Source organism: Canis aureus, chromosome 9 (assembly GCF_053574225.1).
Source record: "Canis aureus isolate CA01 chromosome 9, VMU_Caureus_v.1.0, whole genome shotgun sequence".
Lineage (NCBI taxonomy): Eukaryota > Metazoa > Chordata > Mammalia > Carnivora > Canidae > Canis > Canis aureus.
Window position 1 is genome coordinate 17,301,618 of NC_135619.1, and position 27,944 is coordinate 17,329,561.

At 40.1% G+C, this 27,944-nt stretch overlaps 1 protein-coding gene and 1 long non-coding RNA gene across 7 annotated transcripts in view; one reads left to right on the forward strand and one right to left on the reverse strand.

Moving 5' to 3' along the window:
• Positions 1–13,395, reverse strand: part of LOC144320451 (uncharacterized) — a 78,628-nt gene extending 65,233 nt beyond the window's left edge. Inside the window, exons 1-3 of one of the 4 annotated variants that reach the window (XR_013386024.1) lie at positions 12,616–13,315; positions 12,441–12,485; positions 3,632–3,769 (exon numbers count right to left, since the gene is read on the reverse strand). This is a non-coding gene — a long non-coding RNA (uncharacterized LOC144320451). Of the gene's footprint in view, positions 1–3,631; positions 3,770–12,440 lie in introns of all 4 variants that reach the window. The other 3 variants (XR_013386026.1, XR_013386025.1, XR_013386023.1) reach the window with 3 other exon arrangements.
• PSMA6 (proteasome 20S subunit alpha 6) lies at positions 310–27,944 on the forward strand. 3 transcript variants are annotated; one of them, XM_077909029.1, is made up of 8 exons: positions 350–464; positions 5,464–5,628; positions 19,464–19,558; positions 20,061–20,142; positions 21,019–21,174; positions 23,958–24,136; positions 25,881–25,975; positions 27,719–27,944. In XM_077909029.1, exons 4-8 carry the CDS (start codon positions 20,127–20,129, stop codon positions 27,774–27,776), a joined length of 504 nt encoding a protein of 167 aa, XP_077765155.1. In that variant the 5' UTR covers positions 350–464; positions 5,464–5,628; positions 19,464–19,558; positions 20,061–20,126; the 3' UTR covers positions 27,777–27,944. The 3 variants fall into 3 exon arrangements, with proteins under 3 accessions (XP_077765154.1, XP_077765155.1, XP_077765153.1); XM_077909028.1 differs by lacking the exon at positions 5,464–5,628 and having other exon boundaries at positions 310–464; XM_077909027.1 differs by lacking the exons at positions 350–464; positions 5,464–5,628 and adding an exon at positions 12,880–13,061.

Below are 27,944 nucleotides of genomic sequence, written 5' to 3' on the forward strand. Positions count from 1 at the left end.
GTAGATAACATTATCATATGAAGGGTTTTCAGTAGTTTCTGACAAGAAATGTGATGTAAAATTCAACCACATAAAAATAATTACCCCTGTCTGCTCTTAAGTTAAAATACAGCTCAAAAAGCAAATACTTGAGAAATCACTAAGGACTTTAATTTCTAATACAGTAGAGACATTAATTCATTTTTTAAGAGACCAGGTTGGCTGGACTAAAACATTACTTGGTATCAAGTTTAGTTCATATTCAAAATACTTAAAATTGATTATTAAAACAGATTTCTTTTGCTTTCTATGACTGCATCAGAACAGAGAATGTCATTGTTAGGTGCCAGTGGAATTCTCTGACAATTCTGCTGTTCATATGACTGGCTGGGGCAGAGTGGCGTCCCAGCCTGGGGGAATAGAATGGGCCTCCACCTCCATGAAATAGGTTCCTTTGCAAGTGGTGATGGCAGGTCTTCCCAAAGGTAAGTCCCCTGCCCAGACTTGTTGCTTAAGATGTACTGTATTAGTCTTTTTTTTTTTTTAAACCCCAAGATCAAGATGCATGCTTTACCAACTGAGCCGGCTAAGCACCCCTTTTACTAGGTCTTTAAAGGTAAATTATTCTTATAGTTTCTTCCTGTTTTCAGTGACCTTATCTTCAAATCCAAAGCTGCATTTTTTTCTATCCTCTGCTCCAGACCTGAGCTGTCAATTGCTATTATGTTTTTATTCATACATATATGCCTATTACATAGATAAATATTTTTATATACAATTTTTTTAAAGTATCATTCTCTGCAAGCTCTTTTGTAACTTTTTTCACCTGACAGAAAATGAAAACTTCTTTGTGTGGTCTTCTACATCTTCCTGGTGTACTCTAAATCATAATAATGTAAATTCATAAAGAGAGGTAGCCAAGTTAAGCTACAGCATGGTTGTATACCATAAAATACTACTTGCAGAGCTGTATACTTATGAACTCCTCCAGGCTTCCTTGTGTTCAGAAGGAAATTTGTGTTCCAGGAAGCTGTCACTCTGATAATATCTATTGGCTCAAATTAGTGGTTATGTCCTTTGGCATTTAGTCTTGTTTTGGCTGGCATGGTCAGATCTTTGAAGAAGTGGGTCTTTTCCAAGTTAGGCCCTCTAATACCCAACTACTAAAGAAATAAACTGTAGTCAGACCAAGTTTTTGAAGAGAGTCTCAGGAAGGATTGCTGCTTTACACAGATAAAGAGCTTTTTATCTTTTAAAGCAAATCACATGACTCCTTTTGTTCGTTGACACACCAGGGGAAGTTTATATGAGGATATGAGTGTCAAACAGTTGGTGCTTTTTAAGCTGTCAGTAGACTTTTTATTCCCACCCACTGCCATTGTCCCCAGAGTGTCCAACACCATGCATGTTTTGGTTTCGTTTCTAAACCTCTTTTTTTTTTTTAAGATTTTATTTATTTATTCATGACAGACAGAGAGAGAGAAAGGCAGAGACACAGCCAGAGGGAGAAGCAGGCTCCATGCAGGGAGCCTGACGTGGGACTATCCCAGGTTCCCAGGATCATACCCCGGGCTGAAGGCGGTGCCAAACCGCTGGGCCATCGGGGCTGGCCCTCTTAACCTCTTAAACTTGGATCTTTTTTCGCCCCCTGTGAGATGGCCAACCTAGGCCTTTTAAATTACTAAAAGTGTTCCACCTTCAGGATTGCAAACTTTCAAGTTCTTCATTTTGATCACAACTCTTTACCTGCCCCACTCTTTCATCCCAACTACCAGCTCCTTGGTGTGTTCTTAGACCCATCCCTTATTCACCTAAAGGCCTCTATTCCTCATCCTCATCTGGGTTTGCTTACCTTCCTCCCCATCCCACTCTTTTTTTTTTTTAAAGATCTATTTTATTTATTTATTTGAGAGAGAAAGAAAGAGAGAGAGCAGGGGGAGGGGCAGAGAGAGAGGATCTCAAACAGACTCTGCATTGAGCAAGGAGCCCAATGTCAGGCTCAATCTCACGACCCTGAGATCGAAATCAAGAGTTAGATACTTCATTTCCTGAACCACTCAGGTGCTACATCCCTCCATCCCACTCTTAAAGCATTCATCTTAGAGATGGGTTTCAATAACACTGCAGATTCTTTCTTTCCTTTCATCTCCTGCAGTGCCTCATATAAACCTCATTTTGAATAGCCCCAAACTATTCCACTTCATTCTAACACACAAGTATTGCTAGAAAAGTCATGAAATTTTACAGCTAGAACTTCAATTGAAGATTCATGATTTCATCTTTCATTGAATTCCCATTAATTTCCTGAAGGACTTCTCTCAACGTTTGCAATCTAAACTTGAAAAATAGTTTATCTCTTGGAACTTCCATTTCCTTTTCTGTTAAGTGAGGAAGATGGGCTACAGCAGTACTTCTCAAACTTTAATAGGTATAGAATCATCTGTGATGTTGTTTAAAATGTAGATTCTCATTGGGTCTGGTGTATCTAGTGATGCAATGCTGCAGACCATATTTTGAATAGTATTTTAAGTAGCAGCAAATGAGCTGAAGCTTACTTTAAAAAAATAATACAACAACCCTCATGAGTCTTAATCCTGAGTCATATCTTCGCCATTCTCACTGTCAGCAGATGACTTAACCAGGATCTACAAGCCATCTGTAATGAGCCTCTTCCTCAATTTTTGCCCTTTCCAGTAACTTTTCTGTCCTGACCCTTTCTCTCTTTTCTTTTCTAGGTTCTTTTTCTACTTGCCTCTATTCTGTCATTCTATCCCTTCTTGGTGACTTGAGACCTTGTTCTCTTCAGTTAATTAATCCCTCTCCACTGGCTCTTTTCCCATCTGACTGCAAATACTTTTAGGCTGGTAGCCTGACAAAACCATGCCTTGTTGGGGTTAGTTTAACAGACAAGTATCTCAAAGGAAGGTGCCATCTCTACCCTTGGTTTCTTTCCAATTCCATATATGTAGCTGGCATTTCTACCTGGGTGGCTGGCAGACCCTCAAACCCAAGCACTTTAGAAACCACTCATCTTCACCCCAACAGAGCAAATTCTCACCATACTTTGTTATTTTTTCTTATTCCTTCCCCCCTCTTACTTGCATACGTATACAATTAGCAAATTGTGTTGATTTTTACCTTCAAAATATCTATTTGGGTTAGTCCATTCTTGACTGCCTTTCCAAAGGAAAAGTTCTTTTTTAAAAAAGCTTTGTACTGAAGATATTCATAACAGTGCTATTGATAATAATAACAAAATTGTAAATAAATGCTCAAAACAAGGAAATGAAGAAGTAGGTGTAATTTTAAATGTTACAGAATGTTAAATTTCTATTTTAAAGATATAACATTTTGCTGAATCCAAAATGTCAGTAGATATTTCTGGGTGTTAGAATTGTGGATGATTTTTACTTTCTTCTTTTCATCTTCTACATAGTCTGAAACTGTTTCAATGTATGTGCCACATTCCACAGAAGCACAAATGTACTAGATATAAAGATTCCCAGATGAGGGTGAGGCACATACCACATAGGCAGATTTTACAAAGAGAATGAAGGAGAATCTGCCTCACAACCTCAGGCCCCTTAGCCAGGCCAAAGATATAAAAGAGTCAGAGGAGGGAAAAAGATAAAGAAGTTTCTTTGGAGAGTACCTGTGCTCTGAGTTCCTTGGGTGTCCTCTGACCCCAGAACCCCAAGAATGATGCCTTAGTAGAAGGACTTGGAAGATCCTCCTGCAGTATGGCTGACCCAGAGTGCTGGTGCCTGGGAAAGCTGAAGCTTGAGTCTGCCTGCAAATATAGATGACAGAAGGGTTGACAAGGGGCATTGGAAAGGAAACCGGAGAGGATTCTGGCTTGGAAGATCTGATGGGGGCCAGATATGGGAAAGAGAGGGTTGTTTTGGACTAGAGGGGAACTTCTGGATGTCTAGGAGGTTCAAGAAGGAGCTGCAATTCGCCACCTACATATAAAGATAAATGGACCCAGCAGAGAACCATTGATGGACCTAGAAGAGTGGCCAAGAGAAGCAGCATCAGCTTTAACCATCTGTCAGGCTCGCCAGAAACACCAGCTTTAAACATCTGCTAGGCCTACAAAGTATTAAGCCACTCATTTTTACCTACCCTCTCTATTCTAGCCCTCCACTGCCCATCCTCCACCTTGGCTAGGGACAATTTTGAGCGAGGAGTGATTAGGAGGAAAAGCCAACCATGCTCCCAACCCCTTTCCACTAGAGGCTTTAACCTGAAACCAGCTTAAGCTTGGCAGATTAGAAGTGATGCAGTGATTAGAAATGGTTCAGTGCTGTTTGGAATTTTTATCGTTTTAGAACTGGATATTCTAATTTCTGGAGTGAGAATGCATTTGTTATTTAAAGTGACCATAGCAGTGCATATCATCTAAGGAACAGAGAAGCAATAAGACCTGTCAGAATTTTCAAGTAGGGGCAAGAAATAGTGGGAGAGGAAGAATCATATTGTAGTTTTACCACAATCTGTTCATCATGCCTGTTACCAGAACCCAGATGCCTGCTTCCATCATTTTTTGCCCCCACAAAGGTAACCACTATCTAATCTTCTAGCAGTATAGATCCATTTTGCCTGGTTTTATACCTTATAAAAATAGAATCATTCAAGTTGTACTCTTTTCTGCCTGGCTTCTTCCTTTCGGTAGTAGGTGAGGTCCATGCATAGTGTTGCATGTAATTGTAGTTCATTCATTTTCATTATTATACGATGTTCTGTAGTGTTAATATGCCACAAATTATTGATTGTACTGTTGACAGGCATTTAAATAGCTTCCAGTTTTTGCCTATTACAAGTAGCACTGCTTTGAATAGTATATTACTTTCAACAATTGAGGGAGAGTGATTAAAAAAATCTCTTGCAAATATTCTTTCTCTTCAATTCTCATTACTACCACCCCAGTTCAGGATTTCAGAAACGTCTTCTTGGACTATTAGCAACAGCCTCCTGATTGATATCCCCATGTGTAGTTCATCATAAACACTGCCACCAGGTTTATAGTTCCAGAACATAATTCTAATCATGCTGCTTCCCTAACTCAAAAACATTGTATATCTCCCCATTGCCTTTCAACCAGAGCCTAAGTTCCTTAGCTTTGGCATTCAAGGCCTCCTCCCTGCATTTGTATCCTAATCTAGAATATTTGTGAGTCTTAGTCAAGCTAGGCCATTGCCATGTCCTAAAGACAGGCTCTTTTTTTTTATTTCCCCTGCTTCTTTTCATGCCACTCCCACTCCATGTTGCATCGTGGTACCACTCACGCTGCTCATAACTAACATGCCTCTCAGAGTTCTTGCCCTCCTAAGCTGAGCACAGGTAGACTTCTTCCAGCAGGCAGCTTACCTTTCCTATGACCCAAGGTAATTTCCCATTTACAGTGGTCTGTTGGACTCTACCTTATGTATCATGAACTGCCTCATGTTAGTATGGCTTTTTTTTTTTTTTTTTTTTTTAAAGATTTTGAGAAAGAGAGAGCACAAGCTGGGGTAGCAGCAGAGGGAGAGGGAGAATCTGGATCCCTGCTGAGCAGAGAGCCCGATGCCAAGCTCAATCCCAGGACCCTGTGATCACGACCTGAGCCTAAGGCAGACGTTTAACCGACTGAGCCACCCAGGTGCTCCTGTTAGTATTGGTTTTATTCATGTTTCATCTTCCCCACTGTGGTGGGACCCCTATCTGGTTCATCTGTGTGTGTCCTAGAGCAGCCAGACATCTTCTTACCCATAGAAGGGGCTCAATACATGTTTGTTGAATGACTTTGGAGAAGTTGTTTGAAAATGTCTTCCTGATTTTTACCTCTGATTCCCACTTTTTTTTTTGTATTTAAACTTTATTTATTTCCTTTATTTTAAATAATAAATTTATTTTTTATTGGTGTTCAATTTGCCAACATACAGAATAACACCCAGTGCTCATCCCGTCAAGTGCCCCCCTCAGTGCCCGTCATCCATTCACCCCCACCCCCTCCCCCCGCCCTCCTCCCCTTCCACCACCCCTAGTTCGTTTCCCAGAGTTAGGAGTCTTTATGTTCTGTCTCCCTTTCTGATATTTCCTACCCATTTCTTCTCCCTTCCCTTCTATTCCCTTTCACTATTACTTATATTCCCCAAATGAATGAGTGATTCCCACTTCTTTGAGTGAATTCCCCTCAGGCTCCCTGGTAATTTGAGCTGGCTAGCTCAAGAATATAGTCTTTGGTGTCTGATGCTTTGATTCTCAAGAAATAATAATTTCTCAATGCCACCCTCTGTAATCATTACTATTTAGACCCCCCTGTGTCTAAAATATTTATGTATTAGGCATGTATTGTTCTATGAACTGTGATGACTAGAATGAAATTTGCTATACCCCTGTAGGACATCATTCCAGAATTTTTAATCTTTTTTTTTTTAAGATTTTATTTATTCATGAGACACAGAGAGAGAGAGAGAGAGAGAGGCAGAGACACAGGCAGAAGGAGAAGCAGACCCCATGCAGGGAGCACGACAGGGGACTCGATCCCAGGTCTCCAGAATCAGGCCCTGGGCCAAAGGTGGCGCTAAACCGCTGAGCCACCCAGGCTGCCCCAGAAATGTTAATCTTGAAAATGTTTTAGATCTGTTGTCTGGTTGATTTTTGAAAGTTGCCTTTGTTTCATCACTGTGGACAATTGCACTCTGGGTGAAGTTTGGGGATCTCAGCTAAGGTCTGTCATGTCATTTCAAAGGAGAAAATCAGACTGGAGCACTCTCTTGCTTTCCCATTGATAACTGGCTTCTCAAGAACTAGTTCCTAAATTAGTGACTGAAGATATTGCTTATAATGATCAGAAATCTCATTCGTTTGTTCTCTTCCCCATTACCCCACGAGAGCCTGGTTCATTCTGAGCATCAGAGATGACTTACTTTTGTGGTAAGAAAATAGGAATTAGTGGAAGCCAATTAGGAAACCTCAAGGAAGGGAAGTGTCTCTAGGCTAAAGGGAAGGCTGTTGAGTCTTATTTCCTCTCTGTTCTTAACTCACTGTCTTGGTGCTTAGCCAACTTCTATAACTCCCTTTCCCCACCTGAGCAGGGGGCTGGAATAAGGGTAAGGGGGAGGGTGATGAGCAGAGTGAAAAATTAAATAACATTCATAAGGACCCCAATATGATAGGCATGAAAATTTTACCAATGAACTGATTGTTGCTTACAGTTGCCATCCCCCTGTCCACAGCTGTGGGTGAGACTGAGTGTGTGTGGGACAAGGTGGGTAAGAACTGGCTGCTCTCCAAGTTAAGAAAATAGACTTTCACTTCTGAACAATAGCGGAGTGCAGTGCAGCTTGGTGTAATACTTGGTTTCCTTCTGTACTAGGGAAAGATTGAAGCAAAATAGCCAACAGCCAATCCTAATTCACCAGTGGCCCCCACCTTCACAGAGAGAGAAGCTGAGTTCAAGTCTACTAGGTAGCTTATTTTCACTGTAGTGGTTAATATTTTTTTCTCTGTGCCTTAAAGGTGGGTACACCATGCTTACCTGATTGAGAAAAGAAACCAAGGTCATGGTCATCAGACAGTCTGTGGCAAGGCTCAGATTGTAATTCAGTGTTTCTGACACTCAGAGCAGAGCCTAACCATGTTTAAGACTCCAACCCCTCCCTTCCCCTTCTGATTTTTCACTGGAACATTGCAGTTCTCTCAAGCTATGAAGGGCTTCCTGTGTTATCATGCCTAAGGGGAAGTTGTATGTTAAAAACCACCAACGGTTAAGCCCAAGCCAGCTGGGGTCTTCCATTGCTTCTTCCAGTATTCTGAGGAGACCCATGAGAACTCTTGATGTTTCTCAAGATCCTAGGGTTCCAGAAACAAGAGATCAGTTGAGCGCTCGGTCTTCATTTCAGTGGAGTTTGGGAAAACAAGAGAAACATGAAATATTATAAGAGGGTACTACTGAGGTTGTTATAGCTAAAAATCAAGGGTGAACTGAAAACTAAAGATTCTGGCTCTAAAAAAAAAAGGATTTGCTCTACAGAATTGCGGGGGGGGGGTGGTTCCTGGGTAGTTTTAATTAAATGTCCTTTGGGTTAGGCGGATTCAAGTTAATTCCCTTTCAAATCAAAGGACAGTATTCTCATTACTGGTGATGATTTAATGGAATCCAGGCACAGAATTATACTGACTGGTAAGGAAAGAAGGGAGCATAAGGGAAATGACAGTTGTGTCATTGCTCTGCTCTGTTGACAGACATCATGTTGTACCCACCACTGGTACTAAAGAAGAGAGAACCACACTAGATGTTATGGGCAAGGAGGCAGGGGAGTGTTGCTTTGTTGGCATCTGATCAGGTAAAGGATTTGAAGGGCTTTCACACATGCTTCATGTAAGTAACAGAAGCACACTTCACCCGATGTTTGATGCTGTATTTGTCCTCTTTTGCCCATAAAGTATAGAACTGGGGTACAGAGAAATCACTCTTCTCTTCCTCAGAGCCTCAGCCAGAATGACCATTCCCAGACAGCCAGCCATAGCTACTGGGGTGCAGGAAAAGCTGCAGCACTGAGAATACTGTGAGAAAGGTACAAATAGGTAAAGCTACAAATTCAGCCAGGTTCTTTCCCTCAGCCCCCTGAGGAGCACTTGACTGGTAAATGTGGCCAGGGAGCTGGGCAGAGATCTACTTCCCTCCTACTGTTCACCCAAGCTGTTATATTCCTAGCCCCATCCTGGCCACTGTTGACCCCTGGGGTCAAGAAATCCTAACTCTCCTAAAGTACTATATTACCAGTGTTTATGGCTAACTCAGGGCATTGTGTTTCAACATCCACTAATACCACATGGAAACACAGACAAGCTTCATTTTTTATATTCCTTGGCTCACTGAACTGCCAGCAGAGCAATTTAAGCTTAGGGCTAAATTCTTATCTTGCCTTTAAACACCATGTGATTCAGCATGCCTGCAGTCACTGGGAATCTACGCTGCCACTTTTTACCTTTGCCTTGTGGGTAACCCCAACCTTCTACCTACCTCCACCCCCAGGGGAGAATGTGGGCCTTGCCAAATGGAGGCCCCCAGGAGATTTTCCAAGACTCACAAGATGTCAAGTCATCTCTAAAATTTTTCAAAAAACCAGAAAGTCATTTCAAAAAGTCTACCTTGGTGGCCCCACAGAGAGGAAGATGAAACTTTCCACACAGACACAGCAAGTCTGCCCCCATAGGCCTGTATTAAAGCTGCAAGAGCATTGACGACTCTGGTGAAAGCTCCCCAACCCAGGGGGAAGTCCACCTGGTGAGTAGGTTAGCTGCTGCTTCCTACCCAGTGGCACATATTCAGTCTGCTTCCAGGGGATTTCCCTCAGCAGTGGCATCAGCAAGGGGTTTGTCTTTCTGAAAGATTTCCCAGAGGAATTCATATGCCTATGTGGAAAAATATCAAATTCTAATATAAAATCTCTGGACTTTTAGGTTTTTGAAATTTGGATTTCTCATTTATTCACAAATCTCTTCAAATAAAGAAAGATAAGCATAACAGAAAACTCAAGTCACGAGCCTGCATATTCACTGAGTGATGCTAGACATTGTTTGGCATTGAGGACACACGGGAGAGCAACACAGATGTGACTACTGCCCTCAAGGAGTCTGATGTTATCATTGTTTTCCAGTTTGTTTGAAAAATGAGGCTGATTCTTTCCAGCAAATATCCTTAAGAGTATTAAAATGCATATACCATCCAAAGCCCAATGACTCTTTGGGGCCCAGTTTAAATGCAACCTCAAAAAGGGATCAGGATTTCTCTGAACATGTGAAATTCTCATGGCCTACAATGTGTATGATTTTAAATATCCCATCACTGCATGGCAGTGAATACTGAGAGGTGCCTATGGCAGTCATATCTACATGGGAAGGAAAGTATTGTGGCTATGAAAACATTTCTCAGTTATTCCCTTTCTTTTTACAGTTTTCTGTTCAATTTAACAGTCATTTACTGAACTTGAATGAGCCAAGCCTCTTACCAGAGGTGTTAGAAGATACAGAGATGAAAAGTACCCAGCCTCTGTTCTGCTAATCTTTGGTGAAGTCTAGACACACAACTCTTTAAGTTAAATCATATAATTACCAATATTTGACCATTTTGACCTATAAACATGGCTGTTCCATTTGGTTCAGGCTAATAAAAGATTCAAATTATGTGCATTGGACATATAGAGAGGAAGAGATCAATTGGTGGACTTAAACTTCTTAAAAGAGGGGATAGGGAGGGGGATCCCTGGGTGACTCAGCGGTTTAGTGGCTCAGCGGTTTAGCGCCTGCCTTTGGCCCAGGGCGCAATCCTGGAGTCCCGGGATCGAGTCCCACGTCGGGCTCCCTGGTGCATGGAGCCTGCTTCTCCCTCTGCCTCTGTCTCTGCCTCTCTCTCTCTCTCTCTCTCTGTGTGACTATCATAAATAAATAAAAACTAAAAATAAATAAATAAGAAAGATCAGTATTATACAGGGACAGAATAAGTTTTGGAGAATTGAAGACTGCATCAAGGTTTTGGCTCTGAGGACTTAAGTTGGTACATGGGACAGGAACTGGCTTGGTGTGAAAGAGATGAAATGGTGAGCTTGGTTCTTGTGTTTCAACAATTTTATTTTTTTGAGAGTGAGAAAGCATGCGTAGGGATGAGAAAAAGAAGCAGACTCCCCACAGCAGAGAGCCCAAGGCAGGGCTCAATCCCAAGACCCTGAGATCATGACCAAGGAGAAGGTAGACACTTAACCAACTGAGCCACACATCAACTAACTGATGAGCTATGTTTTAAACACAATGGGTTTTAAGGTACCATGTGTCTCAATGTAAAAAAAAAACAGACAACTAGATAAGACTGTGCTCCATGGGGCACCTGGGTGGCTCAATCAGTGGAGCGTCTGACTTGATTTAGCCTTGGGGATCAGATTTAGCCTTGGGTCATGATCCCCGGGGTCTCTGGGTGTTAGGATTGAGTCTTGCATCCGGCTCCACCCTCAGCAAGGAGTCTGCTTGGGATTCTCCCTCTCCCTCTGCCCCTCCTTCACACTCTCTCAAATCAATCAATCAATCAATCAATCAATCAATCTTTTATTTATTTTTTTTTAATTGTTATTTATTTATGATAGTCACACACACACACAGAGAGAGAGAGAGAGAGGCAGAGACATAGGCAGCGGGAGAAGCAGGCTCCATGCACCGGGAGCCCGATGTGGGATTCGATCCCGGGTCTCCAGGATCATGCCCTGGGCCAAAGGCAGGCACTAAACCACTGCGCCACCCAGGGATCCCTCAATCAATCTTTTAAAAAGAGAACGTGCGGGACACCTGAGTGGCTCAGTGGTTGAGCATTTGCCTTTGGCTCAGGTCATAATCCCAGAGTCCTGGGATCAAGTCCCACATCGGGCTCCCTGCATGAAGCCTGCTTCTCCCTCTGCCTATGTCTCTGCCTCATTCTCTGTGTGTCTCTCATGAATAGATAAATAAAATCTTTAAAAGCAAATAAATAAAAATAAAAAATAAAAAGAGGGAATGCTCCAGAGAAGGATCCAGTTAGAGACCTAGGTTTGGGACACACCAGCATAGGGGGGGCTGTTGAGGCAGTCCATCCTCCTTAGCAGCCTTACAGAGAACTCTTTATTATTATTCAGGCAACGTCTGGAAATTACAATATACCAGGGTAAGTCAGAGTGTGAGAGGGGAAAAAAGCACTGAAAATGTCAGGAGGAGGTGGTCCTGAGGGTAGGGATCTGAATCAGAAGCAAGGGACAACTTTTATCAGTACGCTTGGAAATTAGCTAGAGCTGGAAGGTACCCGGTGTGCCAGAGATGCTGTTTGCATTTAGCATTTTCTTTAAGTTCTGGATTTTTTTTTCAGGTTGATAAAATAGAAGTTTATTTTTAAAAAACATTCTTGAAAATTGGAGCTTCCTTAAACTCAAGAGGTTCTTACACATTTTCCCCCCTCTATATGCAAAATGAGTTTAGGAAAAAGTATGTTGAAAAGGTAAGAATCCCTACTTCGATATTACTTACAGCAGGCACTGAAGTGCCAGAAAACATTGGCATAACTGGCCCTCCTAGTGCACAAACTCTAAGGGGGGAAGGGGGGAATGACACCGGCCTACAGTCATGTTTTGCATTTTTTATTGGTTAAATAGAAGTGTGCCTTGGGGAAAAGTCAAAATAGGCAATTTTACAATTTGAAAAGCCACCTGCTGTGCTCCCGGGGCTACCCAGTTCGCTTGGAATTACTCCCATCAATTCATTCAACAACAGCCTCCTATTCGCCCCGTCCCTTCTGTTCATTATCGATCAAGGCAACTTAACCTCCTATTCCTCCATTACACCCATATTTCCTGTTCCATTTCTAAGACAAACTGTTGGGGCTGCTGGCCAAAAGGGTCTTGCCTGGCCAGACAACCCTGCTCTTTGCAGTGCCTACCAGAACCCGCTCCCTTCCGTACCTAAAATGAGCGGTTACTGCCGCAGTCGCTGCAACTCCTTTTCCCCTGTGGTAGGAAGGAAAAGTGGGTGAGTACAGAGCAGATTAGGAACGACGCCAGCAATCTAGACCCAAGCTGGATTTACACGTCCCAAAACTAACGACAGACTTAAATACGCCATCCATTTAAGTCCCACCGGTAGGCCGATCACTAGTCTGGGCGCCCAGAAAGGGTCTTAGTCCTCGCCTCGGGCAATTCACTCGCCAGATGAAAGCTCTAAACCGCCTCAACGCCAGTTCCACGGGGCTTCTGCACAGCGCTCAGCCCAGGGGCCGGCGCAAGCGCACACCGAAGGCCTCCCGGCCCTCCCCACCCCCAACTAGGGGCGGGGCCTCGGAGAGCTCTCCGCGCCCGCCTGACGCTGGAGCCCGGAGTTCGGCGCGCAGGAGCGGATGCAGCTCGCCGGTGCCCCGGAAGCAGTCGTTGAAACTTCCGGGGGGATTTGTACGCCTGGTGTGGGAGCTACGGGGCTCAGAGACAGTGCTTGAAGTAGTGGGTTCGCCAACATGTCCCGTGGTTCCAGCGCTGGGTTTGACCGTCACATTACCATTTTTTCACCCGAGGGCCGGCTCTACCAAGTAGGTGAGTGAACCGAGTCCGCCTTTGGTCCACTGGAATTGCTCTGTCATGGTATGGCCTGGAGCAGGGAGACGCGGCCGGAGTGTAGTCCGCGAACGAGGCATGGCCGGAGCTGGGACGGGAGAAAGGCCGAGGCAGGGTCCAGCCTCACGGTGTTCCCACCCCTCTCGGGAGGCGGGGACTGGCGGCCCTTCGGGGCTAGCGGCCGCAACGCCTAGACACAATAAAGAGTAAAGGTAGGTAGGACTGCAGTTCCTGACTGTGGCTTCCAGATGCCTCTTCGCTTGTTACATTTTGGCCTGGGTGGGCCCAACGTCTGTACTTCTCTAGAGGATAATTGGCTCCTTAACCTTGCCATTGAAACGCTTCTCTCCGTTTTCTTTTGTTTACAGCATGCACTTCCTTATCGTAGTTAATTCCACACTTTTATGTGCCAGACACTGCTGGTCCTGCGGCGTGCAAAGATGTCACACACTCTCCTGTACTGTAGCACACAGCTTACAAGGAGTGATAGATATGTAAACGGATGAAAAGAAAAGATGTCAAATTACAAGTATCTACGTCTTTGGAAAATTGACAGTGAATGAGTGGTTGTCAATTCTAGAGGTGTTGTTGAAACTAGCATGCCCTTTTAACCCACATCTGACCGTGTCTAAATAGTTCAAAAGCTGGTTCTGACTTGTAGGTGAGGTACGGTGAACTAGCTGTTTCCTGAAAGAACAGCTTTAGTGGAAATAAGCCCAAAATTAGTTATTCACTCAGTGTAACAATGTATTTTGTTGGATCGAAGTGGTGTCAGGGCTTAGGTTATAATTACAACCCGGATCCTTAACCTCCTGCCATAGGAGATCTGGAGAATGTGATTTACATCTGGTCCTGTGATCCTTTGATTTGGGGGGAGGAAAGTAATATCTGTACTTAGAAATCATAAGGAGAGAATTGGCCTATAAATGAGATTCTCTTCACCTGTGTATTTTAGAAATTGGATTAAAAAATAACTGGGAATGAAATTTACCCAGTATATGGCTGCATACTGTATATAATGTAGCAAGAAACCAAGGTAATTCAGTAACCCTTTTAACTTATCCCCCCGATTGAAAAATAAGATCAAAGAAGAGAGATAACTGTATCCTTAAGAAGGTTTCATCTATAGTTTCTTTCCCGAGTTTTAAAGAATTTTTCTATGTTGGACCACTGCTTTAAATGTTCTGTCATTCTTAATATGTGAACAGGAAAAGTCAGAACTACACTTTGCTTTCCCATACTATGTTTTGAAATCCAGCCATAAAACATAGTCTTTAATGCTTCCCAGATTTGGTGAGTAGAAAGGCTAGATATTGTGTCAGTTAAATAATTTTTTAAAATTTGGAATAAAACATGTAGTCAAAAACAAGCTTAATATATAGACAGGATGACTTGAAGTTCTGCCTTGTTGAATAACATATTGTCTCTACTATTCAGGGTGCTAATAAGACATTGCTAGGAGAAGGAAAGTGAAAGAATAGTATGATCAAGCAGTATAGTGGTGAAGAGTTCAGGCCCTGGAGCCATACCTGGATTCAGATCCCTGGGTGCTCCATACTAGCCAAGGTGGGCAAATGATACACAATGTTAGCTTTAGTTTCTTTTTTGCAAAGTTGAGTTAATAATTCCTTCTTGTGTGGTTGTTTTGAGGATTAAATAAAATGATATATGTAGGCTGCTTAGCATAATATTAAGTGTTCAATAAGTGTTATTAGATACCTATTTGATTCTTTTGCTTTTTTTTTTTTTTTGTCTATTAGATTAGTAGCTCTGTAGACATGGAGTATTTTCTTTGTTATGGTCCATCCATGCTTGGTTCTCTAGTGATTTATACATCATGATAACATTGTAAATGCTATTTATGAGTTTATAAACTTCAGAATCCACCAGAGACAAAGCATACAAGAATTAGGAGTGCAGGGCAGCCCCGGTCGCGCAGCGGTTTAGCGCCGCCTGCAGCCCAGGTCGTGATCCTGGAGACCCTGGATCGAGGCCCATGTCAGGCTCTCTGCATAGTGCCTGCTTCTCTCTCTGCCTGTGTCTGCACCTCTCTCTCTCTCTCTCTCTCTCTCTCTCTGTCTCTATGAATAAATAAATAAAGTCTTTAAAAAAATTATGAGTGCAAATTGTTAACCTTGATAATGGAAAAATAATATAGCAAAAATGGAGAGATAACAGGAAAGAAAGATTAATGGAAAGGTGAGTGTATGCTCCTCATCTTCCATAGTTGGTACTCAAAAGATAAATGTAATCTAAAGTTGATAAATCATAAGATAGAGGTCTAAATTTAAAGTTACAATGCTAACCTTAATTATAAGCAAACTGTTGACAGTGCTTGCTCCCAGGGAATAAGAGAAAGAATTTTGATTGTCATTTGTGCATTTGTACTCTTTAGTAACTATGGACAGATTTATTTTAATGAATGTATTCAAGGGGTGGGTGTGTGGGTGTGTGTGTGTGTAGAAAAACTGTAGAGCTATACACGGAGCATCTAGCTTTGAAATCTAATTTCAGAAATTACCCAAGTTATCAGTGGGGAAACTAAGGCCCAGGTGGGACAAAATAAACCTGATTACTTTCGGGCTCTTCTCTTCTGGTTGCTGATCCTTTGCTGGATGGGTCTGGCAAGGGAGGAGAGGAGTATCACTTGAATTTGCCCAGCAGGTGAATATGAGCATTGCTTAGTTGCATCTAAGGGAGCATACTGATGAGGAACAGGGGAAAAAAATGGACTGGTAGAAATAGATTGAAGACAACAGTTTTCTAATCTAGAAATACCGATCTGGTCTTGGCATAGAAGCCAAGATTCCTGGGTTCAAGTCCCTGCTCCACACCAACTATGAGAACTTTCTTCATTTGTAAAATAGAAATAAAGGGCTTACAGAGCTCTAAGGATTTTTTTTTTTAACATTTTGTTTATTCATGAGAGAGAGGCAGAGACACAGGCAGAGGGAGAAGCAGGCTCCATGCAGGGAGCCCAACGTGGGACTCGATCCCAGGTCTCCAGGATCATGCTCTGGGCTGAAGGCAGGCGCCAAACCGCTGAACCACCCAGGGATCCCCGAGCTCTAAGGATCTAAGCTCTAAGGGGGACTTAATACATGTAATGTACTTAGAACAGTATCTGTCACATAGTAAGTGCTCAGTGGCTGAGAATCAAGAGTTTTATAAATAAATGGACTGAGAAGTACTTAACTGTTTGCATCTTTTGCTATTAAAAAGATACTCGTTTTAAAGTAGTATTTCTGGGGATCCCTGGGTGGCGCAGCGGTTTGGCGCCTGCCTTTGGCCCAGGGCGCGATCCTGGAGACCCGGGATCGAATCCCACGTCGGGCTCCCGGTGCATGGAGCCTGCTTCTCCCTCTGCCTGTGTCTCTGTGCCTCTCTCTCTCTCTGTGACTATCATAAATAAATAAAAAAAATTAAAAAAAAAAAATAAAGTAGTATTTCTGAACCCAGACTTCTCATGCCTTCCTTGAGTTAGATTTGCAAGTAAACGTATGTGTATATATAAATACATATGTATGATTTTTTAAAGATTTTATTTAAGAGAGAGAGAAAGCACAGAGGGAGAGGGAGAAGCAGACTCCCCACTGAGCAGAGAGCCCAATGCAGGGCTGGATCCCAGGACCCTGAGATCGTGACCTTAGCTGAAAGCAGATGCTTAACAGACTGCTTAACCAACTGAGCCACCCAGGTGCCCCAATACATACATACATAACTACTCAAAAAAGTAATGAGATCAAACACTGCTATGTTTTCAAACCTCATATTCACCCCCCACCCCTGTCCCATGCTGGTGCCAAGATTTCTGAATATCCCACCTGCTAAAAGATCATGATGGGGCTTAGGGTTTGTTTTTTGTTTTTTTGTGTTTTTTTAAAGATTTTATTTATTTGAGAGAGAGTGTGTGTGTGTGTTGGGGGGTGGTGCATGTGCTCAGGCATGTGAGCAGAGGCAGGGACATAGACAGAAAATCTCAAGCAGACATGATGCAGAGCATGGGGCCTGTTGTGGGACTCCATCTCACAACCCTTAGATCATGTCCTGAGCTGAAACAAAGAGTCAAACATTTAACCTACTGAGCCACCCAGGCACCCCCAGATCATGGTTGTAGAGAGGATAATATTAGGTGGCATTACAAAATGAAGCATATGTTTGTCTTGCTTTTTTATCCATTCCGACAGTTTCTGCTTTTAATTGGAGTGTTTTGTCCATTACATATATGTTTAATAAGTTGTTGACGTGATTCTGCTGTATTCCTCCAAAGAATGTTGATTCATTCTAGCAGGCAGTTACTTTGGGTGGCAGCTCAAATCTCACTTTCTTTTACCCTTAGCTAAGCTGCCTGGAGTCTGTCTTACGCGTTTGTGGTTGGGGCTTTCCCTCTCCGGCTCTCACCCTTCTTTCCCTTATTTTCCAGCAGCTGTAGTTACCTTCAAATTGTTCTCTAGATCTTCATGCCAAAAAGACTGAATTTTCTATAGGTGTTTAGCCCTGACCAGAGCCTGCACTCAGTTTGTAAGCCATGAAAACGGGAAACTCACTTTATGCCATTCCTTTCTTCCAAGCATTGTCTCCCCACCTAGAATCTGCCTACTTTGGGCCACTTTCTGGTGTCTTTCAAGTGATTGTTCTGTGTAGAGTTTATAATGTTTAGCTGTGGAAGTTTGATCTGGTAGAAGCTTTTTGGCCATATGAGAAATAGCACTGAGAAGCATTTTGAAACACTGTACTTTTTTTTTTTTTTTTTTAAATTTTTATTTATTTATGATAGTCACACAGAGAGAGAGAGAGGCGCAGAGACACAGGCGGAGGGAGAAGCAGGCTCCATGCACCGGGAGCCCGACGTGGGATTCGATCCCGGGTCTCCAGGATCGCGCCCTGGGCCAAAGGCAGGCGCCAAACCGTTGCGCCACCCAGGGATCCCGAAACACTGTACTTTAGAAGTTATTTGTGGTGTAATGGGATGATAAAAATAAACTTGTAATATAATTAAATCTAGGTTAGATTGAGGATTTCCCCTAAAGGTTGAGTCGTTTTACTCTACTTTCCTGTCTTCAATATATAGCCACTTAGAAATATTTGATAAGAGGTCTTTATTATAGTTCCTATTAAAGGAAATTCTGTGGCACAAGTAGTATCTTTTTCAGCTGGTCCTCATTACCATTTGGCTTTTTAAAGAGATGAGGCCAGGCTTCAGACCCATTGCGCAAAGTTGTACTTGACAGAATTTTTAAAACGTTCATATGTCAAAATGTAGATGATTGGAGTTAGAAGTAATTTTTTTCTTTTACGTTATCTTCTGTATTCCCCATATTTTCTACAGTGAACATATATTGTTACTGTTTTTGTAATTACAAAATATATATTTATATTAGATTTAAATGTTGTAGAAATACCATACCATTGAAAGGAGTAGTCTTATCTGTAATTATTTCTGCAGAGGCAGTCATTGTCAACTAAACTGCAGGGTGCCCAAGAAGTTTGTTTTCATGCTACCACTTTGATTCATCTGTTTTAATCTAGGGGATGTTTTTTTTTTATATATATAAATTTATTTTTTATTGGTGTTCAATTTGCCAACATATAGAATAACACCCAGTGCTCATCCCATCAAGTGTCCCCCTCAGTGCCCATCACCCAGTCACTCCCACCGCCCACCCACCTCCCTTTCTACCACCCCTAGTTCGTTTCCCAGAGTTAGGAGTTTCTCATGTTCTGTCTCTCTTTCTGATATTTCCCACTCACTTTTTTCTCCTTTCCCCTTTATTCCCTTTCACTATTTTTTATATTCCAATCTAGGGGATGGTTTGACAGCAGCTGGAAGTGCACAAGCCGAAAATGGTTTTAGACAAACTAAAGAATCCTTGTTTTAGGTATGAAAATTGGAAAAACCGTGATCCAGAAAATTTCAACTTAGCGGGGAGAAAGAAAACAATGGAGAATAATCTAACAGCAATTAAAGTTGCATATAGTCAAACTAGTTACTGGCCAAAATTAACAGAAGTAGTAAATCTTGAGAAAATTTAGAGGAACTAAATTTGACTCAGGAAAACTGGACATGGTAAAAATAATGGCCACAAAACAAACTTTTGAAAGATGTGATTGATAATGACTTATACGACAAATTCATTAAATCTTTATTGGAAATTTGGTACTTGAGCCTAATGAAAATAATTACAGGAAACTAAGATGGAATGAAATGGAGTTGGTTTAACAATGATTTGTAATTATTATTATTTTGACTTTGCATATCTTGGGCAACATTTCATGTTAGTTCATAGAGCTCTAGCTCATTCTTTTTAAAGACTGCTTTTATGCTATTGCATGAATCTAATAATTTATTCTACCTTTTAAAAACACTATTCTGTTTTCCAGAATATGCTTTTAAGGCTATTAACCAGGGTGGCCTTACATCGGTAGCTGTCAGAGGGAAAGACTGTGCAGTAATTGTCACACAGAAGAAAGTACCTGTAAGTAATACTGCCTGGGGGCGGGAAATAATGCTGCCTGGATAGCCAATTGTTACGGAACATAATGTAAGAAGTCTTTACAAGTTGGTACAAAGGTATATTACTACTTATATACATTGACATTATTCTTGCTTTGCCTCTGCTTTCCAGTTTCATTCAAGAAGTATTTACTGAGCAGGTATGAATGGTTTAGCTGAGAAGACAGAATTAATGTATTGGACTTTGTGGTATGATTATAAGCACAATGGGAATTCTAGGTCTTTCATCTTTAGGAGCCTTGAAACAGCTTTTTGTGAGCTATAGTTCTTACCCACAAGAAACTTGTCATCTGAAAAAGGAAGACTGAATCTCCTTCCCGCCTTTTTTAAAAACTGGTTTTAACTATAAAATGAACAGAAAACATTTTTTACATAGTTTATCACTATAATTTTATAGTATTTTTTATTGCTGCACAGAAACCTCTGATTATTACGAAATTATCTTGATTTATTTTGTTCATTAGGACAAATTATTGGATTCCAGCACAGTGACTCACTTATTCAAGATAACTGAAAACATTGGCTGTGTGATGACAGGAATGACAGGTAATTGGCTTGATGTCTACTTAGATTTGTTATTCAAATTATTTTTGAGTTTTGTATTAATTTTAAAAGGCTCTTTTTAGCGCATTTGCAAGTGATTGGAATACATTTGCAGTCTTCCAAAGTTAATATCAGTATATTCAGAGTATTTTGAGCTTTTTTGAAATAGTAAGTCTAATAGAATTAGATCTCTATGCTGTTGCTGTCAGGAAACTGAGCTGAGGCTCCTCTCATAGAAGACTTGTTTCATATATAGGTAATAGTTTAAGGAGATACAAGTCAGTATATTTGAAACCTGGTAACAATGACCCTATTAGAAACAAGTGAGAATTATAAAAATTACTTCAGGTTTCTATTTTCTGAAATCAAGGGAAAATTCAAGCCTAAAGAAAAGATTAAGAGAAACATTCTCTCTCCTTAAAACTTGTTCTTTTGGGAATTATTAGACACCTGTAGAAACTATTTTGACAGCTGGTGAGGGCTCAGCATGAAAATACAGTGCTGTGTGTAGAACTTCTATCTTTTAATTTTTTTTCCTTTTTTTTGTCATGTCCTTGTTGCTGAGTCCTTGACTGTTCATGAGTGGTAGAAAAAGCCATAGTGGACCACTTCTACTTTTGTTAAGTTGTAGTGGAGATTTTATATATATATAAAACACACACATGTGAATTTATATATATATATATATATATATACACACACACACACATAAATATATATACATACACAAACACACACACATGAATTTTCTACACACACATACACACACACACATATATATACACATATATATACAATATATATTATATATATTGAAAATTGATTTTCAGGTTCACTCTTTCCTATAAAGAAGTAAACTTATGTTTTTTATGCTCTAAGCTGACAGCAGATCCCAGGTACAGAGGGCACGCTATGAGGCAGCTAATTGGAAATACAAGTATGGGTATGAGATTCCTGTGGACATGCTGTGCAAAAGAATTGCTGATATTTCTCAGGTCTACACACAGAATGCTGAAATGAGGCCTCTCGGTTGTTGTAAGTATACTAAGAAGTCTCCCAAAGAATTGATGAATTACATGTTTTATTTTAGAGAATATGAATAAAGTTATTGCAGTCACATTTGGGTTCTGAACATGTGGTTTGGAAATTATATAAGGTGAGGAACCCTTCATAATAAATCAGCAATGAAGGGTAAGTTTCACAGCAGTATTTTAGGCATTATGTTTTAAATTTTTTTTTTTTTTTTAAGATTTTATTTATTTATCCACGAGAGGCAGAGACACGGGCAGAGGGAGAAGCAGGCTCTGTGCAGGGAACCTGACATGTGGGACTTGATATCCTGGGTCTCCAGGATCACAGCCTGGGCTGAAGGCAGCGCTAAACCACTGAGCCACCTGGGCTGCCCTATATTTTTAGAATACATTACATTTTTTAAAAATAAGTAAGATTCTCTCAGAGAGATGAGTTTACTGATTTTAGATTTAATGTAACATATTAGTCTAAAAAATTCACATCTCTTTCTGATATTGTGTCATTTATGAGAATTAAAGCAATCAGTGTAATGATTTTTCTTCATCTGACCCTGTTTTTGAACTCTCATTTAAGAATGTTCCCTCAGACAGAACATAAAGACTCCTAACTCTGGGAAACGAACTAGGGGTGGTGGAAGGGGAGGAGGGCGGGGGGTGGGGGTGAATGGGTGACGGGCACTGAGGGGGCCACTTGACGGGATGAGCACTGGATGTTATTCTGTATGTTGGTAAATTGAACACCAATAAAAAAATAAATTTATTTAAAAAAAAAATATTCCCTCAGTTTCTTCAGTGATACTCTTCCTAACTTTCCTTAGCTCATCCTCTTCCACTTTTCCTTTAAATATTTTTGCTCACTGGGTTTTCTCTGTGGTCATTCTCTCCCCTTTGGTTCTGTCTAGGTAATCTCACCCTCAGGTTCATGCTTTCATTTACTATGTGTATATAGTCAGTCATTGTTACATTAGTATTAGCCCTGTCCCTTACTCCATGCCCCACAGATACTTCAGGCTTGAAATCATTGCTGTTTTCCTACTTTAATCCTCAGCCTCTCTTTCCTACACTCACCTCACTTTCCCGGGTCATCTGGTTAGTCATTGCACCTCACCTCAGATATGTGTTCCTTCTTCATCATCTCTTGCTTTGCCACCTAGTTTACTTGTGTCTTCTCTTCTCATTCTTTCCTCATCTGTCTTCTGTTACTATGTGAGTTACCATTTTAAAATCAAATTTTGATTTTTGCTCCCTAGAAAAACTGATTCCTCTTCAGATCTGGTGTAAAATTCTAAACTCCTTAGTATGATGTGCAAGTCCCTGATAGTTTATTCCCAAGCAACCTCTTTCATGTACTGCTTTCTTTCCTTCCTCACCAGAAGTCCCAGTAGTACTTGGGTCTTTTGTCATCACCTGGTATACCATTACCTTTCATGTCTTTATACCTTTGTGCATGTTGTTCCTTTTGCCTTGATGATTGCCCTTCATGTCCTTATGACCTGTTAAACCCTGTTCATCTTGCAAGATTCTGAAGTAGAGAAGAGTTGTGTCCCCCCAAGCAGTAAGTGGATACCTCTCTTGTGTGGTCGTGTACTTTGTGTATATCAAGTAAAACATGTAAAGAAAATTATGGGGTGACATAACTTTTGAATAAAACAGATACCTGATCACTATCATAGTGTTTATCAAATAAAGTTGAAAATTTCTCATTAATAGACTGTAAAACATCTATAAATGTGAATAAAGTAATTTCTTAATACTGAAACTTAAAAGAGAGGACAGTAGAAGCACACCTTTGGAGATATTGCAGGTTCAGGAGAATAGTTAACATGCTATTGTATATTATTTTCTCTAAAAGAAAATATATGAAAAATATACTTTACAAATTTATTTGCCAGTACCATCTCAAAGGAACATGTTTTGGATAGTAGCAAGGATTAGAAAATTGCTTGTTAAGTTACACTTTTTGATAATTCAAATTTTAAAAACATCTGTGATAAACCTTTGGTGAAATGGAATTTTTCTTTTTAATAAAAAAAAAGATTTTATTTATTTATTCATGAGAGACACACAGAGAGAGGGGCACAGACACAGGGAGAAGCAGGCTCCAAGCAGGGAGCCCAACGTGGGACTCGATCCCGGGTTTCCAGGATCACACCCTCGGCCGAATGTGGCGCTAAACCGCTGAGCCACCTGGCTGCCCCATGAAATGGAAATTTCTTGATTACCTAATTTATCTGAAGTAGTAACCTAATAACCAGTTTCTTTTGGGGGGTGGGGTGGGAGGGTATTTTTGTTTGTTCTTATTGAAGTTCGATTTGCCAGCATATAGTATAACACCCAGTGCTCATCCCATCAAATGCCCTCCTCAGTGCCGGTCACCCAGTTACCCCATCCCCCTGCCCGCCTCCCCTTTCACTACCCTTTGTTCGTTTCCCAGAGTTAGACTCTCATATTTTGTCACTCTCCCTAATTTTTCCCACTCATTTTCCCTCCTTTCCCTTATAATCCCTTTCACTATTTCTTAAATTCCTTGTATGAGTAAAACCTAATAACCAGTTTCTTAAAGCAAAATACATACCCTAAAATACATGGACAGAATAATGATTAACAACGGCTTTTTGACGATACTAAGAGAAAAGAAATTGTGTTGTACAAAGGTATAAAATATTTATTTTAAGATATTTAAATATATATTAATGTTAATATTTAATGTATATGATTATATATTATATAATTCCATATAATACATATTTAAATAAATTTGATAATTAATATTTAATGTCTTTCTAGGTATGATTTTAATTGGTATAGATGAAGAACAAGGCCCTCAGGTGTACAAGTGTGATCCTGCAGGTTACTACTGTGGGTTTAAAGCCACTGCAGCAGGAGTTAAACAAACGGAGTCAACCAGCTTCCTTGAAAAAAAAGTGAAGAAGAAATTTGATTGGACATTTGAACAGACAGTGGAAGTAAGTTGGCCAAAAGGAGCTTTTTTTTTTAATGCTATGTAGAATAGTGAAGATCATTGTATAATTGGCAGTTTATAAAGGCTCTTCCTCAGGTTTATCACAAGAACCAGGTTTGTCAGCTGGTAAAATTGGTGTCATTCAGCTGACACGGGAAGAATGAGGACTGCTTTTATTTATTATTATTCTAAAGATCTTACTTATGAGAGAGAGCGTGCAAGCACAAATGCAAGGAGGGGTAAAGGAAGAAGGAGAAGTCAGCTCCCCGCTGAGTAGGGAGCCCAATGTGGGACTCTATCCCAGAACCCTGGGATCATGACCTGAGCCGCCCAGGTGCCCCTGAGGACTGCTTTTATTCACTTCATTACCTGTCTCATTTCATAATGTATTTAAGACTGCTTTCAACAAAACACATAGAGAATGACAAGATGTAACTAAAAATAAGAATCAAGACTAGGGTCTAAGGGACCTACATGGTTGTGACTCAAATTAGGCTAAGCTTCCTGGTAACAAAAGTGAAAAAATATGGTCAGTAATGTTACTCTTAAAGCCCTAAAGGAAAAACAGCTACATACCAAATTCTCGGGAAACAAACATCTTGGTAAAAGAATATATGCTCATAGGATAACTTGGCAGAGAAATTTTGCTATCCAGGATGCAAAAGTAAAGCTAGCTTAATGCAGAGATATTAAGAAAATTTTTCAGTATGATTGGGACATTTTGACACAATAAGCTAAAATTCTTATACAAATATTTAGTAACCTTAGTCTAAGGAAGCCTCTTATTTACTACTGCTAAGAAGTTAAAAACAAAAAGTTTAATAGATTTTGGAAAGGAGAGTCTGAGATATAGCCATTCTAAAGACTAACACTGTGATTCTGAGAAATGACAAATGAAAAATGCCATCTAATACTTTCATGTTTGGTTGGCAGTATTATTTATGCAAGAGATATAAGCTAGTTCTCATCTGGGAGGTACTGTGCCCTATTTGATGTTTCCAAAAAGTCTTCACTTGCAGTTCATAATTAACGTTAAGTAATTCATTATGTCAGATACAAAGCCACTTAAATACATTCTTAGGGCACCTGGGTGGCTCAGTTGGTTAAGTGTCTGCCTTTGACTCAGGTTATGATCCTAGGGTCCTAGGATTGAGGCCCGCATCAGGCTCCCTGCTCAGGGGAGCCTGCTTCTCCCTCTCCCTCTGACTGCTGTTCTAACTGCTTGTGCGCTCTTCTTGCTCACTCGCTCTGTCAAATAATAATTAAATAAAATCTTTAAAAAATATATATTCTTAAAAATGTATAAACAAATAAAAATAAAAAATATATATTCTTAAATTGTTATTACTGCAGATTTTCCTTGAAGGAAGACTGTATCATTCATGTTTATCCTCTTCTTCCTTCTCACCCCAAGTGCTAAGCATAGTCCCCAGCATGTAGTAGTCATCAAACAGACTGTTGTGTGTTTATTACCTGTTCTGTTTGATGGACCCCTTTCATTTATGACTTGAATTTGTTTTTTTTTTTTTTTTTATGACTTGAATTTGTATAAGCAAGTTTCTTCTCGTTGGTAGGCAACACATTAGAATTAAGCAATCCACTAGTAACACATGGCTATAGAGCTGCATCACTGAAACATGAAGCAAAAATGAATAGCTAGCTTGTGGTTAAGTCATGATTTGAATAAGCTTGGAATTAGAAAATCGTGGGATCGCTGAAAAATACTATTTTACTGTTGCTTTTTTCAGACTGCAATTACTTGCCTATCAACTGTTCTATCGATTGATTTCAAACCTTCAGAAATAGAAGTTGGAGTAGTTACAGTTGAAAATCCTAAATTCAGGTGAGTTATATTGCCAGCCATGTGCTTAAAGAAGTTTGCCAAGAGATAAATTGCAGTCTAGAAAGGTAAAGGTGTGTGGGTCCATTTGTCCTACAACTTACTGGATTTTTTTTTTTTTAACTACATTTACAGTTTTTTCCTGAGAGATCTATTTTAAAACTTACTGGAATTCCCTTTAAAAAGCCAGACATAACTGCTTTTCTTCTCATTTCAGAGTGATTTTATATCTATATCAGAGGCAACATAAAATAACCTTCTCTATATTAGAAGTAAAGTAAGCATAGATGTTTTCTCTTTTTCAGCCTAAGGCCAATAGAAATTCATTTCCCAGAGTAGTATTTTTTAGTTTTTTCAGGTGGAGCTTTGATTATTTCGGTTAGTTAAGTGGAGCTTTGAAAAGCAGTATAAAATTCTCATCTACATCAGAGCCTATCTGGAGATCTTTGGAAACCCCAAATTTTGAATACAGCTAATTGAATTGCAGATGCTGGATGCTTGTCTGTTCTTACTAAGTGACTAACTCCGCAAATCAACCTTATGGCTTCCATGAGTCAAATCTATACTGGGTGCTTAACATATATGTTACTCATTTAATCCTCCCAGAACACTGTGAGGTGGTTTACTTACCATGAACCTGGATGTGCTTGTAAAAATACCTCAGGTAAATCCACAGATACAAGGAAGTGCTGGGAGGCACGTTAACTATTATTTGTATCTACTCTTAGGTCACAGTTATACGGACACATGTCATGGTTAGAGGTGGGGTATTAAGGTGGTAAATTAAGCTTAACTGGGCCTTGAAGAGTTTCTTGTTACTATCCTTTTTTCCCCCTAATTTACTTTTTGTTGCCTACAGGTAAGTGATTTAAACATGAATGATTTAAGAAAAATTCATAGAAAATTTTTGAATCCTCTCCCCCTCTCCCCCTTAGGAAAAAGTTGTGGTCTTATTTTATTTTAGCAGTACTATTTTAGCAGGAGCAATTTATAAATCTTAAAGAGCCTGCAAGTTCTTTTTTCTTTTCTGAGACCCTCTTACAGCTTTTAACATTTTTATTTCTATTAAGAAACCAAAGAACCTGTATCTTCAAAAAGTTCTGGTATGATTTATAAATTTAGTGATAGTAAGTATGCTACTACAATATATAACATAAGCATCAACAACCACATATAAACTACTTATATTGCCCCAGTCTACACTAAAAAATGTCACTTTGACAAATTTCACCGTTTAGAAATCAAGCAGTAATAGGTCCTATTAAGGTTGCCAACCAGTTGATTTCTTTGGAGAAAATACCATGTGTTCATCAGGAAGTGCCTTATATCTTTTAGCTGATACAAACTTGAGTTATACTAGGTGTAAAGGTATTTTGACATAGGAGCTAAAATATAGTTAGCTTTATATTTAATTTAAGCACTATTATAGCTGCAATTGAAAGGACTTGTCTTCAGAAGACCAGATTTCTTGATCTGATGTCAAAAAAGTAGATGCTTTTGTGTATAGGTGAAGTTGATAGAATATTTGGGAATTATTTCAAAATAATCTGAAGGGATGAGTGGTGGATATACAGAGTTTTAAAATATTAGCTATAAATTATTGATAATTGTTGAAATTGGGTGTTTAGGTACTCAGGAATTCATCACTATCTATTCTATTTTCTTTAATGTGTATTTGGAATTTTACATAATAAAAAGTTTTCAAAAAGTAAAATGGTTGTGGATTTTTTCTCCCTTGCCTTCTAGGATTCTTTCAGAAGCAGAGATTGACGCTCACCTTGTTGCCCTAGCAGAGAGAGACTAAACATTGTAGTTAGTTTACCAAATCCATGACGCCACTTGCCTGTGTCTGGTAGCAACAGACCAACATCATGGAGGCCCCTGGATTGAAAAAGGAACCTCTCCCACTCCTCCTGCCACTGTGAAGTGGTTAGGACTCTGTATAAATAAAAACAGTGCTTTTGGAAAATAA